Source organism: Chanos chanos, chromosome 10, assembly GCF_902362185.1.
Source record: "Chanos chanos chromosome 10, fChaCha1.1, whole genome shotgun sequence".
NCBI lineage: Eukaryota > Metazoa > Chordata > Actinopteri > Gonorynchiformes > Chanidae > Chanos > Chanos chanos.
In genome coordinates, this window is record NC_044504.1 from 22,732,329 (window position 1) to 22,753,797 (window position 21,469).

The following is a 21,469-nucleotide window of genomic DNA, read 5'->3' on the forward strand; positions in this document are numbered from 1 at the left end:
GTCTTAAAACAGTGTTGAAAATTCAATGTCTTAAACAATAATTTCAATAATTACCCAGTTTTCTGAACCAATTAGAAAACATAGGTGTTAGGGCAAGGCCTGGGCCCAGACTCAAATGGTTACCCACAATTTTAACTGTATTGGACCGTACTGAAGTTAATTAGCCTCTCCCTCCAGCTGAAAAAGATTGTAGGTGTAGGTATTGTGTAGGTATTGTAAATTCTGAGAATGTAAATACCTGAGACACAAGGGTTGAACGAGGACTATTTTTATGTTTAGCCTTTACTTTTCAATCATGTCTAATCATATAAAATTTAACTGGTCATTTAATACTGCGCATATACACTGCACATATATGTTATAATCTCTGGAGGGTATGGAACTCCCACCCTAACAGAAAGCACTGGAGAGTACAGAACCTCCCAAAGCACTGTGTGAATACCAGCTGAGCCACATAGAAGCACTGTGATAAATATTTGTTTTGACAATTGCGATGAGCCAAAAAGTGTCCTCTGCATAGACTGATTTTTTTTTTCATACATTTTAATGTTAAATGAGTCCAACAAAATGATGCCATGCTCTCAAGTGATGCATATAATCAAACGGAGGGAAAAAAAACAACAAAAAACTGGGGCTTGATTCTGATGTTAAGGACCACTGTCTCCAGCATTACACATTAAGATATCTTTTCAGCTTGGCTGAGCTTTGAAATATCGAAGCCAAATTTGGACAAAACATACAGACAATGTTTCTAAGAGTGACATACAGGTTAGGGCATGTTCTCCTCCAGGCAGGTGTGACACATCAACAGTGATTATTCAATCATCTCTGTATATTGACACTTGATTATGAATTTGTTGGCTTCACCTCATGCATTCAGAAGCAGAGTGTGAACCACCTGATCCACTGATATTACAAGCTGGATAAAGGAACATTGGATAAACAAGGTAATCTAAATCTGACATCATACGTTCGCAAGCTTGAACAATGTTCTCTGTTGTAGAAGGTTAACTATTTGCTCAATGCTTCTGTGTTGTGGAGGGTTGGATTACTTCATCTGGTGTACCGACTGGACCTTGGAATGCTGCCGCTAACCATCTTTTCTCTCTTCCTCTCTGCAATGTCAGCATTGCTGGAGTTTACACAGGCTCCATCTGAAGATAGAGAGCCTGATGTGCCTGGTTTGTGCCTCTCAGTCATGTTGCTGATTCTGCTGCTTCTGTGCCCACTTATGGCCTGAAAAGTGTTTCTGAGGGATCTACACTTCCTCTCCTGTCCTGCTGACTCATCTTCACAGCACCTTCCCATTTTATCTTTTAATTTTTCTAGGCTTTTAAATAAAAATATTTTCTTGGTAACACTGTACAATTTAAATTATATTAATACCTTATACCTTGGGGATTAAAACGTTTATGACTGAAATCCCTGGATGGAATGTAGTTGGATCTTTGAGGATATAAAAATATTATTGTTGGAGAATAAGGGATGGGTTCTAGGTAGAACCTTTATGACATAAATGGATTCTTGGTAAAGTTCTAAGTAGATCCCTTAATATATAAAACAAGTTCTTGGTAGAAACTATTGGGTGGGTCCTAGGTGCAACCCTTGGAGCATAAAAAAGTGTTTTTCATAGAGCCCCTTATAAATGGTCCTAGCTGTAACCCTTTATGTAGAGTTCTTGGAAGACTCTCTGAGAGAGATCTGAGGTATAACATTTACAAAGGGTTCTTACTGAAACCATTAATGGTTCTCCTATGAGGACATGCCAAAGAACTCAGTAAGGTTCCAGTCAGAGTAATATGTAAGTACAACATACTAATAACAGATGTTGTGGCTGAGGGACAATTCTAATCTTACCCCCTACACCCCAGCTCACCAGCAAAACCATCATGTGATTCTGGGCCAGCTGGATTACATTAGTCCACACCCAAAGGATAAGCAGTTTAACCAAGTGAGGGTCTGGTTTTCATTTGGGTTTTCCATATATCTCAGAATTCTAGATATGTCTGCTGTGTGTGTATGTGTTTGGATAGGTATGGTGTATGTAATTGTTCAAAGTTTAAACACAGGAAAACCACAACACAGGGAACTAAGCCTTCCACAAATATTTGACCACCGAGTGCTCATTTTATAAACAAATCTTTGCACCCATCCTTATTATAGCTGTCTAGGTAAGCCTTTCCCTAAAATTGGTTGAAAAAGTGTTCCCGAATACCTGTAAACATAATATATTGTATAATCTTTGCTATACACTCCATAACAGGAGGGCACTGGTTATTCTAAATAACCACTGTGTAGTAGCCTACAGACCTTTTACATCTTTATTTGTATTCGTTGGTCAAGGTCTCAGCGACTGTTGCCTGTAGTTGTGTTTTATACTTTGATTTATTAAAGTTTGTATTGGGGAAAAGCCATGCACACAAACATACTGAGCGTACCACCACACAGGAAAAGGCTTGTGAGGTGATATTGCCTCCCACAGTAACTTTCATGCACTGCAGCAAAGAGAAGCTATGCAACTGCCGTCTGTACAAAATTACTATTGTGTCAGTTGTTTCAAAATACTCTATCAAGACTGTTCTAAAAATTCAAACACAAAGAAATTGACTTTTCAAATAAACAACACACAAATGGCATTCCCAGGTGATAAAGTTGTTCGGTCGGTTCTGATCACACTGCTTTTTATTTATTTATTTTTATGTAAGCCTAAGCCTAAGCATGAGTGTGATACTAACTCCAAAAGAACTTCAGAAAAGATTGATTCCAGACTCAGTTGGATAGGGGTAGGAAGAATATTTGCCACAGTTCATGACCCCAATCTCTTTGGTACAAGGTCCAGTTACATTTGAGCCAAACCAGTGCTCATTTATTTAACAATTACTGTACTGCATGGCGTCACTGTTCCCTTGTGGATTTGCACTCCATAAAATGGCTCTTCCACAGTAACTAGTAATGATGCTATGAGATGGTGAACCAGTCAAAATCATTTAGCTTTGTTGTAGTTCCTGAACTCATAATTTACTCCTCAGTCCCAAGCCACTGAGTGACATTTTTCTTTCATACATGTTTGTGTCTGAGTCCAATATGTGACCAGTGTCTCAATGGCAAGACTTCAAACTCCTGTCACAATTCTGCTGCTGTCATAAAAATGCTATACGATGGAAATGTTTGTTAATAGAGAAAGCCAAACATGATTTGTACGTTTGCCTACAAAACAGGTTTTTTTTTTTTCTCAAGTGATTTTATCTGCTTATCATACATTCATCTCAAACTACACTGACATCAGTGCTCAGGTATCAAAAGCTCTTTTTTTTTTCTTTTTTAAGTGATGAAGTGAATTTCCATTCTGTTGGAAGCAGTACAAGGCAGACTATAACAAGCTACTAACAGCCCACTAAATAAATACCCCAGTGGAGACCATGAGGCAATATTTATATTTCACTGCAGCCTTTTAAATAAATAAACAAATAAATAATTTAAATAAATAAAAGCGTGTGGAGGGGTTATAACAACGAAGCAATGAAATTCACGCAGAAATGAATTCAATACAATTTAATGACCTTAATATGTCCCAACACCGTTAGGCTAGTTTCTTTCCCAGAAATAACTCAAAACCGATTTGTTCATTTAGCCTGCAAACGCTGCTCTAAGATTAGTGTTTTTAAGCACAAATGGCTTTACGAGAGGTTCTCAGAACCTGTACCCATGCTCTTTGTAAGACAGCCTGTTTTGTTTAGCAGTGCTGATCATGACTAACAAGCAATTGAAAAATAAACCTTTTTTTACGTCTCGTTTCAAAACTCTAAACACCTCCTTAACTTCTCTTCATCCTCCAAGTATGGACTTGAGTCAGTCACACAGTGTGGGCCCACTGGTTCATGATAGATCTGTGAGAGGGAATGCGAAGCCTCTTCTGAGAATTCAAATTTGTTAGACGCTCGTCTCAACCAAGTCATAACCTACTTTAAATTCCCACAAGAAAACTCCATCAAGGTCAAGAATTTTCACTCCTTCGAACAGGATAATACCTTTACCGCCCCCCTCCCATTACTACTGTGTTTAAGCATTTATGAATGAATGTATTTACTAAGAATACCAAGCAAATGTTGAGTTATGAAGTAAGTTTTTGAAACCATATTCGCAAAAGGGCCCTGTGGCTGTTGTGAGCTCTAAATTCTCAATAAAACGCTCACTCGTGGACTTACCAAACATGTGTTAAACCGAATTGTTATAGAGTCTATCGGTAAGTGTTCCATAAATACAAATAACATTCTAACACGTTTAAAGCTCTTTAGTGATAATCCTAGGGTTAACACATCTCTGTTGGTAATACTTTGCAAAGGTAAATTCGCTACGCGATGGAGTGACATTCGAATTAATTTACTACATTTCCCAGAATGCGCCTCGCTTTAACGTTCGCTTCCCATTTCTGCCCAACCGTATATCCGTTTGCTTTCCACTTGGAAATGTACTTCTCCCTGATTGGGCAATGAGGTGAAGTGAAGTGACGTTACTGTTGGCACTGGGGGGAAGAAGGAGGGACGACTTGAAATGGCAGTCATTGGCGCATCACAACTGCTTTGATAGATCTCATAGTAAAGAAATAAGACCTACAGCAAAATTTCCATGCATTTAACTTAATACGTAGTAGTCCGTGGTTGTATTGTATTGCTCTTTTTGGCTGTTCATTTGCTAAAAAAGTTGTTTTTTCGTTTGTTTTGTTTGGTTGTATCGAGACAGGAGGCCCCAGTCGGGACACAGTGGGGAAGAGACGACCGAAAGAGGTGAGTGGCTTTTGCTCTCTTACAAAATAACTGTGCCTTAGTTTGTAGTTTTCTACTAGTGTTGTGTGGTTGAATTCGATGATAAACCATTTGAGCGGATTTACTGGGTTTTGGGCCCTCTTAGTCGCTCAAAAATATGTGGGGAGTAATGTAAACACGACAGAGAGACAAACAGTAGCTAGTCGGCTAACGGAGTCACAGCTGTCATTTTTAGACCAGTGAAATGTAAGAGTATGCATTTTCAACCAATGCTCTGTAATTGCTGAGGCATGTGTTGTATGTGCACCATTTACGTTTTTGTAATTTGATGCATATTTGCTTTGCGTTACCAGCTCCTTAGCTACATGATCATCGACAGATCATTAAAATGTGGCTAGTTGTATATGCATTTATGTGGAGTCATTTCTTTGGGTAAAAGTTATCACTGCATCAGTTGTTCTGAAAACCGTTTTGTTACTTGCGGCGTACTTCACTGCAGCCTTGCTGAGCCGTCAGCTTGAATAGTGACAGTTGCGCTCTAGATTGATGGATAGGATCAGTGCTTTATATTACAGAGCCATCTTTCTCTGAATGTATCATTTTAATTATGTCGTAGAGATTGTTTATTTAGCCCAGCATGGTAAACAGATTTGTGATTTTTTTTTCATCCTGATTTCTGCCACCTGTCCAGTGTGTAATGTATTTTTATTTTTGTCTGTTATGTTTCTGATAATTGGTGAATTCTTTAAGTTTGTTCCTGTAACAATGCAATGACTGTGAGATCACCCGGAATCCTTTCAAATATTCACTCTTATTCACTCTAATTTTGTGCAGAGAATATGTAACAGGCGTCCAAAATGACATCCAGATTCAGTAAAACATATAGTCGGAAGGGAGGAGAGGCTAACTCCAAATTTGATGAGGTCTTCTCCAACAAGAAGGCTACCCTCAGCACTAAGTGGGGGGAGACCACTTACACAGCCCAGTTGGGCTCCAAACGGCCCAGTCTGAAACCAGAGCTGCCTGAACTTTCTAAAAGACCCCGCTTAGACGATGATGACAGCTTGGACGACCCATTTGGATTTGACAGTGATGAAGAGTCCAAAACTGTGACGTCTCGTAGCAGTCCTCCGTCAGACGGGGGTTCGGATGCGGCAGGGTCAGTGAGCAAACAACCCCAGTCTCACAGTGAGAAACCAGCTCGGACCACTGATGTTCCCAGTGGAGATGGTACAACAGTGAAGACAAACCAGACAGGCAGGGTTCCTGTGGACTCCAATAGCACATTTGGAGGTAAGACCAGATCAAACCCATGTGAACTATGTATTTATGTTTTTTGAGTTGTATCTTGTAGATGGACTGACACCTACACTGGAATATCAGGTAACTGATATAAGAGCTTTTTCTGGTGGTATGTTGCCAGTATTTTCCACCACAAATGTAAGAGCTTTATTAACAAGTCTAGATGAACCAATAATGGACAGGCCCTGAAATCAAGACCTCTGATAGTATTATTTGGATGTATCGTGTTCTTGCTAAAAAAGAGGGCCCATAAAATATTAACAGCGAGAAGCATGAAGCTCATACCTGGTTTTTAATAATAATGCATACACTGCATTTGTGCTCGTCACAGGACTAAGGGAAAAAATTAAAGTCTTACTATTTTTATGTTGTCTTCTCTGGAAGAATTGTAGTAACTTACCTTACTACTGAAAAGTGTCTGACTTTGATGAGGTCTTACTATGTTCCTGTCACTGGATGATGAGCTCATTGCGGTTATTTCTGTAGTGGTGATATAGAGAGTTGAGGGAGGAGGGGGAGGGTTTGCTGGCAGTGCTGAGAATAGCATCCCTGAATCTTTGCAGACTGCTTCCTCCTGACTGCCTCCCTATAGATCACACTGAGATACTGGGCTACACCGAACACTCCAGCATCCATCCCAGCAGACAGGCATGAAACCTCATCGAAAGGCCTTAGCATTTGTGCCATGAAGATTATCCTATACCTTTGAATGAGGGTTTTACAAGACATAAAGAACATCTACTCATTTTCAGTCATAAAGGAAAACATGAATAATTGTCAGCCCCGTGCACAGGCAGAGTCAAGTGTCATTCTTTCAGATGCAGATTCACTCTGAATGTTGAAAGAGGCTCGGGGGCCTTTGTTTTGGGCCTTCTCCTGGTTACTCTTAGCTTCCAATCTTTACTATCAACAGTCTAACTGTGAGGGAGTTAAGCAAACTGTCAAACTGCAACGAGGCCTCAGACATAGTGTGATCCCAGACATTGTGTGCGGTCTTACTCCATTTTGGCATGTGTTTTTACAAACATAGTTTAAGCAGTAGTTCAATGCACAGACTTTTTGTTTGTTTGTTTGGGGTTTTTTTTTGTCTTGTAGCTTGTCTTATTTTGAGAGAATGTTGGTCCATAGCAGGGTTTTCAGTCCTTAGTTATCTAGAACCGGCTCCCCTTGCTCCAGATCATTTTAGTTATTAGCGTTATAAATGGTATAATCCAGCCCTGTATCAGCACTCTTATTCTCAGAGACTTGATATATTTGACCCCTGATTCCAGGACTGATATCTTTCCCATTGCTCTCCTTTTCTCCTTCCCCAAGTCCATTTCCCTCTCCTCTCCTTTACTTTGCTGCAAATTAGTGTTCACATTATCTCTAATTGAGTAATTCCAACCTCTTCTACTTAAACAGTTATATGTCAGAGATTAGTCATGGTGCGTGTTTTGTTTTTTTTTGTAATGTCAGTGGTTGGATTTGCACAGCTCACAGAGACGTACTTTAAAGACAGGAGAGGAGGATGTCAGAGGGTGTTTTAATGGAGCTGAGTCAGATGCTGAGCTGTAGGTGGTAGTGTTCAATGTGCATTGTATAAATTTCTGTTTGCTTGTTGTTGAAATCTTAAAATAGGCAATATGTTCTCTCTCTGTTTTTTTTTCCTCTCTCTTAGGAAACAAGCCTGTCCAAACCCCGTCAAACTCAGGCTCTGCTTGGTACAAAGTGGCATCGGTGACTGATCGCAAACCCTCTGCTCAGTCTTACATCATAAAAACTCTTCCGACAGCTAAAGACTCTTCCGATGGCTGGGATTCACCTGAGGAAGACTCTCTGGATGATGCCGACATGGAGGGGTCATCAGGATCCGTCCAGGACAAAGACCCCTCTTCCTCTGATGTCCCAAAGCCTGAGGAAGAGGTGGAAGCCCCGGTCGACTTTGAGCAGCTTCCTCTTCTGAAATCAGCTAGCTCCAGGGTCTACCGACGGCCCAATCGGCACAAAGAGACGGAGGATGCAGGGGTTGTGGAGGCAGGGAGCAGAACCAAACCTGACCATGTCCTGACCGCCAAGACCAATAGTGCAGTGGGGACGGCAAGTTCAGAGGCAAAGCCGGCTGGACGTGGTAGGGTGAGGGACTACACGGTGCTCCACCCCTCCTGTGTGTCTGTGTGTAATGTTACTATTCAGGACTCCATGGAGAGGAGTGTGGAGGAGTTTACCAGCACCGTGCCTGCTGACATTGGTGAGGCTGGAACATTCAGGAGGAAGACAGATACACAGCCTGCTAAGCCCACAAGGTTACATTTATAATGTCACCTCTCTCTCTCTCTCTCTCTCTCTCTCTCTCTCTCTCTCTCTCTCTCTCACTCACTCTCTCACTCAATCTCTCTTTCATTCATTTGTCTGCCAGATGTCAGCACATTGAGTAACTGTTGTTTGTAAGAAAGTACACATTCCTTTACTACTGTCTGAATGTACATAAACACACTCATATACAACATCTGTCAGTTGAAGACATTTAAATGATCCCTTACTGCCTTAACGATACTGATGTAAAGTGAAAATGCGTAGATCTAGCTGTTCTGATGAAGTTTCTCTGTCTATCTTTCTCTCTTCATCTCTCTCCCTTGCTCTCTCAGGTTCAGGCCCACTCAGAGTAAGTCAAAGAAGGAGACTAAATTGGAGTTTTTTGGCTTTGAGGAGAATGAGGGGCAGGACTCAGAAGGAGATGCCTCAGCTTCTGGCAGTACCAGCTACAAGATCAAATACTTTGGTTTTGATGAACTCAGTGAGAGTGACAGTGAGGATGATGAGGACTCCGCTGCTGCTGAAAAGAGGAAGGCTAAGAAGCCAGCAATGTCAGCTTCAGCCTTGACTGCCAGTGTGGACAGTCCTCAGACCAGTGATTCGCAAGAGAGTCAGTCCAGCACTAATACAGGTGCACACCTCAGACCAATGATTCATGATCACGTGTTGGTAAACACATGTGCGTATGCGCACACAAAAACACTCACACACTGACACATATGGAGTGTGCATGCTGGCAGCCCTTAGGAGAGCTAGACTCCCCTTTTGTTCACCTTTCAATGCTTACTAACTCATAGTTGTTTGCACCTGCTAAGTGAATGTGTGATTTTGTTTCAACAAAGATTCCTTTATTTATGTCTGCCTGAAGAATGCCTTGGGCTTAGCTCACAAGCACGGACACACACAGGCACACATAGATTCGTACACACAGAGAGAGAAAGAGAATACTAATGTGCAATAGGCACAAATTGGAATGATGTGTTGTGACTGTTTGTCAGATAATTACTCAGATGATGAATAAAATAGTAAGATACAGATACATCTCTCTTTAAGATTTGCATGTTGTAACAGATGGACTTTGCTGTTGTACCTTGGCTCATCCTGTAGGTCTCTCGTTATTTCCATTAACCCTGAGGTCCAACATGTTTCCTTTCTCTAACATTCTGGTGTGCTTTTTTCTCAGATTCTCAGGAGATGTCAGATGAAGGTGGTGCTGCTGGATCAGATGGACAGAAACGACAGGGAAAACAGTCTGATAAGTCCAAGGAAATCGGCCGGAAGATCTTCAGCGGACCCAAGAAGGTACAGTGGGGTTAGCTAGCAAAAAATAAATAAATACATACATAAATTAAAAATATTTTACGTGAAAACAAACAACTTTACTACTGATTGTTATTGATCGGCTCTGTCAAGACGGTCTTTTTGTGTCGGACACAGAAATGTATTGATTGTAGCCCGAAGTTCAGTTTTGGTTTCAGTTTCAGTTTCAATTGAAAAGGACATTGCATGACTGTGTGTGTGTGTGTGTGTGTGTTTTGCAGTGTTCAGCTAAAGCTGTGTATAACGCCAGACACTGGAACCAGCCTGAGCCTGATGAAGTGCCAGCCTCAACCCATTCACACTCTGTTCCTACACCTGTTAGTACACACGTTTACACACCCTAACATTCACACAGAGTCCACCCATTCTCTTAGTATACCGGTAATGACGCACACACTGACACAGATACCACCCACTCTGTTACTGCATCTGTTAGCACACACTCACACAGAGTCAACCCACTGTCACTACACCTGTTAGTATGCACTCACACATAGTCACACTCTGTCACTACACCTGTTATTATGCATCTGTTTAGTTTTCAAAATACAAAATGCCACTTTGATCATTCCTTTTAATTAATGTTCCTTAGGTTGCACTTCTAAAACATTTATGTGAATGAAATATTAAATATTAATATTTTTTTCAGAAGCCAAGTGTATCAAGTTCAAGCAAAGAGACAAATGCCCATAAAGATGATGGGGTGTTCAAAGCACCACCTCCTCCACCTAAAGTCATCAAATCAGTGACCATTCCCACCCAGCCATACCAAGACATTGTCACAGCACTCAAGTGCAGGACAGAACACAAGGAGGTGAGAAAAATGAGAAATACAGTTACAAGTCACTCTTAGTCCTCTAATTACAGGTGGCCTGAACTATTATGCCAGACTGCTGTTCAATATGAAGAGTCAACTATTTGTTCCTTTGTTTTCCATATAGACTATCTGGCAATCAGAAAATCCATTGGCATGAGTTTCAGTGATGATTTCGACCACTTTAACATAGGCAAATGCAACAGAGTCATGGGAACATATTTTTGAGCTTTGAAAATTCAATAAAAGAAAGCTGCATATGATGCAAGATTTGAATTGCAGCCTATTTGAATTGCCTAAATTTGGGCTACCATATGGATTTGTCAGAATAATGAGACAGGCAGCACACATGTATTTCTGTTTAACTCAAGCTTTTATAGCCTAATTGTTTATATTTCACATTAAACATTAAAAACGTGTAAATGAATAAACAAACGAAACAGTTTAAAATAAATTTCACGGCATTGCCCGCTATGAAATAACTGATATCTCCTCTTCAACAGGATAGGCCTACTTCTTTATTTCTCTTTACACATAAAAACTGATAAACATATATTTTAAATTAGCCTTGTAAGTAGACTTATTGCCTGCATTACATGTATAGTTAATCTGCCCAGATAATTGTAGAATGGCCGCTTAGCTATGCAACCTACCTGCTTCAAGTGGTTTGCCATGTTCGATGTTGTTGAATGATAAGTGAATTCTTGCGTAGAGTTTGCATTTAACTTTTCTAAGGTTGTCCTTCAACAGTTTAAAATGCCGCCATACTTTCGATTTCTTCTGAGACATGGTTATACCTAGCCTAGTTTACCAACCACTCCACCTCAGGTCTCAGCTTCTCTCACCAGTTAACCACCAGTGCATGTTTTCACGCGAATTTTTTTTTCTAGCAAGCGCGCCAGCTAGCCCTGCTAGAATATAAAAATATATATTTTGACTTCCCTTATGTATAATTCCTCACAGAAATGTTATCCCTCTGCGTTTTTGTAAGCTTCTGTCTGTTTTATCCTGTTATTGTAATGCACACTGACTGACAAAAAAAATAAATAAATAACTGCATGACTTGAAGAATCTCAGTCGACTGACATGTCCCCGACAGATGATTCAACTCGTCGACTTTCAAGAGGCCACCCTAGTTGCCTGTCATTTGTCAGATTTTGTATGTGTGTGTGTGTTGGTCTGGGTCTGGGCATCTGAGTCCGTGTGTCAGATGTGGATGTGTGTATTTGTATTAACATCTCTCCATGTTTTATTGTCTCTCTCTAGCTCTACACAGTAGTCCAGCATGTGAAGCACTTTAATGATGTAGTGGAGTTTGGAGAAAATCAGGAGTTCACTGATGATTTTGAGTACCTAGAGACAGGCCTGAAGAGCACTCAACCTCTCAACACACGATGCCTTAGGTAACATATACACACGCACATACACAGTTCACTGTTTGTTTGTGCTTGTCAGAAGCAAATCTCTTTTTTTCTGCATTTCCCTCTTGGTCTGTCTCTTTCATTGTTTCTCTCTCTCTCCAGTATAATCAGTTTGGCCACCAGGTGTGCCATGCCAAGCTTCCGGATGCATCTACGGGCCAGAGGGAAAGTAGCTCAGGTTTTTAAGATGCTCAGTGATGCCCCTCAGCACCCAGTGAGTCACACCCGTAGACTCTTCAGCTTACGCACATCTTTTACATACTCATGTTCACTTTCAAATATAAGCATTCACATGCTATGGTTGCAGAGAGAAGGCAAAATATACTAAGAGGCCTTCACAACTTTATATATGTGGTTTACATTTTTATGAGTGTTTGATATGACTCATTTCTTGTGTTAATGGTGACACACTCTCTCTCTCTCTCTCCTTTCCAGAATCTGGCTTTGTGCACAGCGTCTCTCATGTATATTCTGAGTAGAGATAGGTTGAATATGGATCTGGACCGGGCCTGTTTGGAGCTCATGATCCGCTTACTGGAGTTGGAGCAGGATGATTCTGTGGCAGACCAGCTGACAGCCAAAGAGATGAGCAAAGTCAAAGAGAAGATCCGCAAGTTATGCCAGACAGTTCACAACAAACACCTTGACCTGGAGAATATCACGGTGCGTCCTTCTGCCATTTTAACACTATAAAACTTTTCAAAATGACCTTCAGCAGATATGACTATTATGTAAGAGTGTCAGCCTGAAGTGGTTGATTGTTTATTATAAGTAGAGTGCTTCAAAAAAGAAACTTTTTCTCTCTGTGTTCTGAGACAGATGTTCTTTTCTACTTGTTTATGTTTCAAGTATTAGGCTGAAAATGAGGAGGCAGTTGTAATCCTCTGTAATGCCCAATGCTCTTAAAAGGATAATCATGTTATTTGAATAATTTTTATTTTGTAGAATGAATATAATTGTATCTTTAAGTATACATCAGGGATTCAGGGAGTTTCAGCTGACCCTCTCCAGTGACCCTGCAAAAATGTTCAGTTTATAAATGTTTAGAGTTTCTGCGTCTTTTATTTGTGTCGTCTCACTATGCATACTGTACACATTTTATCCCTAAACATCTGTCTCTGTTTTTTCTGTTCACCTCTTTCAGACAGGGCATTTAGCAATGGAAACTCTTCTCTCATTGACCTCTAAGCGAGCTGGTGATTGGTTTAAGGAGGAACTCCGCTTGCTGGGAGGACTGGACCACATTGTAGATAAAGGTACTGTGTGTGTTGGTTTACTTATTTGTCTGTTTGTTTGTTTGTTTGTTCTTGAGTTTGCCATGGAGCACATCTCGCCATCTTTGTAATATTACCCAGCATTACATAGAACCATCCAGGTTATGGAACACTGAATTAATGTTTCTGGCACAGATATTCACCCTCCCTCTTTTTCCCTCTCTCTGCAGTGAAAGAGTGTGTGCAGAACCTGAGTGAAGAGGAGGATAAAGAGAACCTTGTGGCATCATTATGGGGAGCAGAGAGATGTTTACGAGTGCTTGAGAGTGTGAGTGCACACAAACACACACGCACACCCCTGTCCTCTTTTCTCTCACACACTGAAACACCCACTCTCCTCATCACATTCTCTCAGACAAAGACCTCATTCTCTCTCACATCACTGTCTTGTTTGTGTGTGTGATTGGGTGTGTGTGTGTGTTTGCGTGTGCCTGTGCGCGTGTGTGTGCTTGTGCATGCTGGGTTATGTGCACATTTGGAATCCTTACCAATCGTTATGATGTGGTGACATTGGTGGGTGTGTGTTTTTGTCTTTAATATTTTGAAATCAGGTTACAGTCCATAACCCAGAAAACCAGGGCTATCTGATTGCCTACAAAGACTCCCAGCTCATAGTCTCCTCAGCAAGGTGAGACCTTTATTTGCATTCTTGTGTATGCCCATTAAGGATATTTATGAATGTTTGAAATATTGTTATGGTAGAGGACTCTGTGGTGAACATGCTTTTTGTTGCTTTCGTAAAATATGTGTTCATTTATTTCATACAATAATTTCTCTGAAGTGGATGCAAATATAATTTCAGTTCAAGGATTCTTACTGCAAAAGAATGATTCATTTACAAATTAATAGTGTGGGTTGTAAAACGTGTGTGTTTGTAAATGCGTGTGTATATCTATATGTGTGTTTCTGTGTGTGTGTGTGTGTGTGTGTGTGTGTGTGTGTGTAGGGCTCTGCGTTACTGTGAAGAGATGATTCAGCGCTACAGTAGAGAGGTCAACAGCTCTCTGTCCTCTTCTGGCTCCGCCCTTCCACACTGTAGCCATAGTAACGTTGGCAAGGCTGTAGAGGACTGCATGCGGGCTGTTATAGGAGTTTTGCTCAACCTCACCCATGATAATGGTGAGACACACACATTACTTCTTTATCTGTATCCACCAATCACATTTCTAACATAAAGGATTCAAATATTTACATAGATAATATACACCCTTTGACACTTGAGGGCACAGAAAACATCGCCTGTGCCACACAGCAAGGCTACCGGTTATAGCTGAGATGGAGCAACATTTTGCCAGCTGTCTGGCCCCTTTCTCAAGTAGGCCTGCCAATCGGTGGCCGGTACCTGTCAGTTTCTGAACATGTCCAAGGCTGCCAAACATCATAACCACCAATCTACATTTGTAACCTAGCTCATGGATATTTGCAGCTAAGGGCTGATATTTGGTTAGTTTGTCAGAGAAGGTGATGTCCATATATACGTCAAAGACACAACTATCTCTAAGACTGTCACTTCTTTTTTGCTGTCATCTACAAAAACATCATCAGGGGTGTTAGGGATGTTACTTAACACATCATGACAACACACACAGATACACTCACACAAATACTCACAGATGCTCTCACAGTTATTGACAAAGAGGTGGACTAATAGTGACCTTTAACAATATGCAGTTTTATGGACAGTACAAGGTTTAGGGGAAGACAGAAGGAGAGGAGAAGGTGAAGAAGGACATATGTAAAGATGACCAGCTGAAAAACTAATGGAAGGTGGCATAGCTGTAACCCTCCTCTCTCTCTCGCTCGCTCTCTCTCTCTCTCTCTCTCTCTCTCTCTCCCCCTCTCCCTTTCTCTCCCCCCCTGCTTCTCTGTATAGAGTGGGGGAGCACCAAGACAGGGGAACAGGAAGGGCTGATGATGACAGCATTAAGCTGTGTACTCAAAGTGCCATGGTACCTCCCTCAGGAACAGAGATTTGACATTAGAGTTCTGGTGAGTGATTGTGTGTGTGTGTGTGAAGATGAATCCTAAATTTGTCTTTCATAGGGTCTTGAAAGGTTTGTGTTCATCTGTGTACAGTAATCCGCTTGCTCTGCACTTGATGTGTTTTTGTGTAAGTGTTATAATCCTGTGTGTGTGTGTGTGTGTGTGTACTCCACAGGGTCTGGGTCTGTTGATAAACCTTGTTGAATACAGCTCCAGAAACCGCCACTGTCTTGTGGAGATGGAGGTGGACACGGCCTGTCTAGAAAAGACAGAAAGAGAAAAGCAGAGAGAGGGGAAGACAGAAGGAGAGCAGAAGGTGAAGAAGGACGGAGAAGAAGAGAGTGGGAAAGAAGGATCAAGAGAAATGAAGAGATCATCAGGAGCTCTAGCTGCATTAGTGGAAGTATGTTTGACTGAGCCCTGCCAAACACTCTGTACATCTGTGCAAAAACTGTACTGTTCACCCGAACAGTTTTACGTTCAGTACATCAGCAGAAAATGTTTTGATCAAATATCTGTTGTACTGTATATAACTTGATGAATGTTGTGTGCTCTCTGTATCTTTTGGCTTGTGTCTGCTATGTCTGTTGTGTGTGTGTGTGTGTGTGTGTGTGTGTGTGTGTGTGTGTAGCTCTTCCTGGAGAGGGAGCGTGCCGCTGTGCTGGCTGAGGCACAGACTGATGATCTTATTAGCGAAGCACCAAAGTCTCAGGCCGACCAGAGTGGAGAGTGGCAGGAGACCTGTGGAGAGATCCAGTGGGTTGCCACAGAAACCAACGAAACAAATGAAAAAGAGAAGGAGAAAAAAGAAGAAGAAGAGGAGGAGCTGGATCTCAATAAAGGTAGATCAGTCATGGAGATTGTTTGCGTGTGTGAGTGTGCACGAATGAGAGAGATGTGATCTTGTTGGGAGTGTATTTAAGGCTAAATAAACCACCTTTCATTTAATCTCTCTCCTTATCTCTCCCAGCCCTGCAGCATGCTGGGAAACACATGGAGGACAGCATAGTAGCCTCATACACTGCCCTGCTACTGGGATGTCTGTGTCAGGGCAGTCCGGTAAGTTTATGTGTGTTAAGTTGGGGCTAACCAACAGGTTTCAAATTTTATAACTTTGTGAAATTGTCAAAGGGCTTACAAGCCCTGACATAAAAACAGTCAGATCCTTCCAGACATGTAAAACTGAAGAGTTGATATGATAGTTACTTAACTGACAGAATAGCTTTGGAGTGATCACATAATTGTTTAGCAATGACTGATGAACTTCCCTTTGTCTTCCAGATGAATGTGACCACAGTTAGGGAGAATCTTCCTAAAGGAGACTTCACAATTATGACTGAGATGCTTAAGAAGTTCCTGAATTTCATGAACCTTACTGTAAGTACTGCAGTGTCAGAGTCTTGTTTACTTCACAGTTTACTTTGTGACAAAGCACTCTCTCAAACAAATGTTTTACTTAGGAACAGGAAACATTACTTTTATGTCTCTTATTTAAAACCACAGTGGTTATCTGTCATATTTTGGTGTTAAGTTGCTCTAAACCTTGCATCTAAGAAAAGCCAAAAGTGAATTGTCTGCCAAAAATGTCTTGCTCTGTGACGTTTTTAAAGCTCCAGGGAAATGCCCTCCGCACTTTGTATTTTTGTGAAGAAATATTTTTGCCTAGATGTCTTCAGGGCTGCATTAAAAAGAGTCATTGCTCATGACTCTGAATTGTACAGTGGGAGACAGTCCTCTCATCAGACACACACAGATCTGCCAGTGCCACCTAGTTTCTCTTGTTATTCAGTTTTCTCTCACACTTTCTCTCATACTCAAACTCTCATGCTCTCATTTGTTCTTGCTCATTATCTAGCACACCTTCAAGTTCTCACAGATTCTCCCTCTCTCTCTCTCTCTCTCTCTCTCTCACTCTCTCTCTCACTAGTGTGCTGTGGGGACTACTGGGCAGAAGTCTATCTCTCGAGTGATAGAGTATCTGGAGCACTGTTAGTGATGATCCCCTCTCTCATGCTGGATGATGCAGTGCCTGGCAACCCATCCCAAGCCCTTCTGCAAAGAATTCACCATAGCCGATGGTCGTTATGGTTTGCGTTGCCATGGACACAATTACCACAGGCTCTATGTTCGTTCTCAGTAGTGTTCACTGGTTTTCTGTCAGGCATGATTGAAATGGTGCAGTGCACATACAGCGTGTGTGTGTATATGTGTGAACAGTATGTTTTCCCACAATTAAATCGCAAACCAAATGACGACATAAATATTTATGCGGCTTATGGGTAAAGTAATGTACCTTTTTACTATTATTTGTGTGTCTCTTAAACGGAAAGGTTGTGCTCCCCCTTTTATTATCAGTTATCACAACATTTTTTCAATACTTAATTGTCTTAATTATGTAACCAGTCATATTTATTTTTTAATTCCCCCGTGAAATCTTAAAGAATATCAAATAATTTGGGATTTGGAGAACAGCTAATGATGGGATGTCTGGTCAGAGCAGTTATGCTACTGTGATTCTGTAACTTGCTGGTCATCTCCATATTTGATGCACTTCATGTTTTCATCTACTGTTATAGCTGGACAAACAAACAGATATTGTAACTGCTAATATGCTGATGCGGTGATGGGCATATGAAGCAAAGCTTACTGAATACTCTTACACATCCCTAGATTTAGAATGCCCTCAGTTATGCTACCACACACACACACAGAATCAGAAAGGTTTATACACTCATATGTTGGTTTGCCCTCAGCATGAACTCCAAGGCCAGAAAGATAAAGATATATGTGAGTTTAATGGGTTATTTTCATGAGAAAACCAGTTTTGTATGTTTGCAATTAGGCAGAAGGTTTTTGGGTTTTTTTTTTAAATTCACTTGTATTTTGAGTAGGAATGTTGTATTCCTGTCCTTTTTTGTTTCTCTCATGGTTATGCTGATATCTGTGAGTGAAGAGTATGATCAAGGTGGTGGGGAAATACCAGAAAACATTTAATTTTGGTACTAGTTAATGAAAGGCTACAAAAAAAATCTCAATTTACTACGGAGAACTGAAATTTAAATGGATGACATGAATTGTTTTCAACCACGTCCTCCCTCTAAATTGCTGTACTGTGTACATTTTCCTTTGTGAGAATGATTAGCACAAACAAAATGAAAAAAACCTGCTCTCTTCTCCAATTATGCCCCTGCATGCTAACATTTCTGCTAACTGAATGATTGATTACTTCATAATTGTTTGTCATACCTGCTTCTGTCTTGCTTTGGATGTAAAATCAGCAATACAATCAGTTTTCCATATTGCGCATCAACGATAAGGACACTGTAATACAACCTTCCTCTGGACCCGCTTTTATCCCTGTTTTAGCAGATTAAGTTAACACAATGTACCCTTAAGTACTCACCTTAGATCAGTAGTGACAAATTGCTCATGATGGTAAAGATTATGAAAAGGGATGGGAAAAACTGATCCTAGATCAACTGTTAGAAAGACGGTAAGACAGTTGGTAATGATATGTAAGCTCCATGGCTCAGCAAGAACTTGGAGAAACCAGTAGGAGCCTTTAGTAACTCCTAGTTATGCTAAACTAAGCTAAGTGTCTTCTGCTCCAATCAGGGTGGAGGCATCACAGCCATATGGAGTGAAGCTGATTATATTTTCTCTGATTTGTATAACTGAAGTCAGTGCAAGTTTTAAGCTAATTTAATTTGCAAATTTGAACTTGATAGATTTTTTGTTTCTTTTCTTTTTTTTTATATGTACATACTTCTGTAAATAGAGCCTATTGGATGTTAGAATGCTAGACTACTTTTTTCTCTGACTCTGATGTTGTTTGTTTTATACAGTTCTTTTTCTCAGTTGAGTTATTTGAATTAAAAAAAAATAAAATCAAGACAATAGCAGGAAATATATAAATATATATAAAACAGTTTGTACCAGTTTCCAGGATATTGTCTTTGCTTATGTGTAAATAATTTTACCTTGAATAAAATAATTGCTACTTTCAGTACCTTTCGTCTTTTTTATGTGTGTCATGGAATTGATTTGTCTGTTTATGTGTGTATAACCTTAATGCCCACTTTCATTTCATATTTATTATATTCCTCTCCTTTAGTGAAATATAAATTAGATTCTTTCATTTTAAAAATCTCCTTGAGAGTGTGTATTAGGTTGTCTGCCATTTTCAGTGTCTTGTGCTACTACCCCTGGTGTCCAAACAGGGGAGCTGTTTCTCAGTCTTCAAGTTTAAATCACCAAATGTTTGATTAGTAGCCATTTACTGACAACAAGTAAAGTAAAGCCAAACCCTATGCAGTTATACCCATTTCTCAACACAGGACCAATCCTTTGTTTAGCATAGTATTTTGAAATTGATCATCAGAGTCTGCAAAGTAGTCTATCTAAAATCATTAGATGGTCATTTCTTAGATAAGAGCTGCATGAACAAGGTTTAACCCACCTGTTTGGTTGTCAAAGGTCCAGCTGACTGCATAATGTGATGCATAATGTGATGATCTTAAACAGAGGACTGTGACCTTTGGAAAATGTAGTTTTGTTATTCTAACACAGAGCTTGCTTATTGTAGCACGTTGCTAAAATCAATCCAGTTCACTCGCCTGATGAAAAAGTTTATCCGCAGATTCAATAAAATAGTACCTAAGATCAACCATAATGCATATTGTAAAATTAGGTTGCAGATTTACTCATCTAATTCTAATGAAATCAGTTTTGAAAATGCATTTTCCCCCTGTCTTTTATGTATCACTGTAGCTAGTTCAGTAGTCACAGCTAAACATTGTTTTACGCCCTTTCTGTGGCAAATTCATTTGAGTCTGAATCTCTGAGTTCAAATACTGTTAGTTTTAGTCTGCTAATTGCAATGACCCTGCATGGCCCATTTACATTGGACATCTATATTGAAAGAGATCTCTTTTTATTGATAAGGAATCATTAAAGGATGCAGGAACCGCTATGTATGTAAGTCACTGCAAATCATGGAGTGATTACTGGGTGTAAAATCGATACCAATCGCTGTGCTCTGTATGACAAAGTGAGCTGATCTTTGACAGTCCGTAGACTGAAACACTAGTGTATACACTTATTTACTAAACTATCTTTGGTCAGCCACTATCCTATCTTCATTCATACCCCTTTCTTATCACATTCAAGTTATATTTCATGGTCATAGCACTCTCTACTTTTGTCTACACATGACTTGAACTAAATTTGACATGAAGGCTGATGTCCTTTCTGTTTCCTCTGTATAGAACAAACTGTAAAAAAAAAGCAAAAAAAAACTTAGAAACTGTGTATGTTTATAATACTTAACAGATTTAAATCATGGATGATTTAGACAGTCACATGAGCAAATGCTGATGCTTGCTGCAATGTGCAGTTTGTGCCATTTTACCGTCCTGCCACTTATACCGCTCCCTGCTCTCCCACAGAGTCTTCCATCCGCTCTCTCTGTGGTTTCTTTGCAAGACTGACTGCTTTTTGTGTGCTCTCTTACGATGGCTGGCAGTTATTAATATATACTACCACGTATAGGCATATCAGGAAGTAAAATTGCCACCTGATCTCCATAGAGCTGTCACCATTGTGATAGAAATTATCATATTATCAGATGTGTTGGTTTGGTGAAAGGGTAAGTTGACTGTGCAGTAGTGATTTCTGATTTGGTGACTGACAGGTGTACCAGACAAGTTTGGATCATAGATTTTTTTCAGGCTTGCGAAAGTTACAAAGATTGACATTTTGGTCATGGTAACCTTCCTGACTGATATTTGCATATTCGCATGTATGCTCAGAGAGGATTTTTTTGTGGAATGAGTGGATCTTGCAACATGACAGTTCTGACAAGCTTTGAAATCCGGAGAATTCTGACAAAAGCTGGCTGAAACATGCTAACACGACTTGAATTACAGTATTCAAGTAGCTCAGTCTGCTGTTTTGTATACTAGTCCAAAAGAAAAGGCACCTTAAACACTTTTATACTGATAATGATATGATGCCATCTGGTAAATATTATACATAGATTTCTTAAAGAGCTACAAATTGAGAAACATAAATAAAGGTCTGATTTTAAAAGTCTGTTTTATTGCACAGTTAATTTATTTACATTACCACAATACCACACTCACATTTTCATCCATTCATAAATGATGCAAAAAGTAGCTCATAATTCCTTTGTGTATTAAACAACTGTTTGTAAGGCTTTTATGCATAATTTGTGGTATTCACATTCACTGTATTGAAAACACATAACATTTGTTTTTTTGTTTGTATTTTCACCAT

At 40.0% G+C, this 21,469-nt stretch overlaps 1 protein-coding gene across 2 annotated transcripts; it reads left to right on the forward strand.

The window, feature by feature from the left end:
* The first annotated feature begins 4,543 nt into the window (after positions 1-4,543).
* On the forward strand, positions 4,544-17,486 carry wapla (WAPL cohesin release factor a). 2 transcript variants are annotated; one of them, XM_030786620.1, is made up of 20 exons: positions 4,544-4,784; positions 5,598-6,056; positions 7,726-8,350; positions 8,693-8,991; positions 9,544-9,662; positions 9,902-9,997; positions 10,330-10,494; positions 11,761-11,897; positions 12,018-12,129; positions 12,351-12,578; positions 13,060-13,171; positions 13,360-13,457; positions 13,741-13,817; positions 14,136-14,308; positions 15,063-15,178; positions 15,348-15,575; positions 15,804-16,014; positions 16,143-16,231; positions 16,454-16,549; positions 17,100-17,486. In XM_030786620.1, exons 2-20 carry the CDS (start codon positions 5,621-5,623, stop codon positions 17,163-17,165), a joined length of 3,483 nt encoding a protein of 1,160 aa, XP_030642480.1. In that variant the 5' UTR covers positions 4,544-4,784; positions 5,598-5,620; the 3' UTR covers positions 17,166-17,486. The 2 variants fall into 2 exon arrangements, 1 of the variants encoding a protein (XP_030642480.1); XR_004025624.1 differs by lacking the exon at positions 17,100-17,486 and having other exon boundaries at positions 16,144-16,231; positions 16,454-16,544.
* Positions 17,487-21,469: the final 3,983 nt, after the last annotated feature.

Excerpts from the sequence above, each read along its gene's own strand:
- wapla (XM_030786620.1), top strand. The coding sequence starts at position 5,621 with ATGACATCCAGATTCAGTAAAACATATAGTCGGAAGGGAGGAGAGGCT. Across the intron at positions 9,663-9,901 it reads TCTTCAGCGGACCCAAGAAG|TGTTCAGCTAAAGCTGTGTA; the intron begins GTACAGTGGGGT and ends TGTGTTTTGCAG. Across the intron at positions 11,898-12,017 it reads CTCAACACACGATGCCTTAG|TATAATCAGTTTGGCCACCA; the intron begins GTAACATATACA and ends CTCTCTCTCCAG.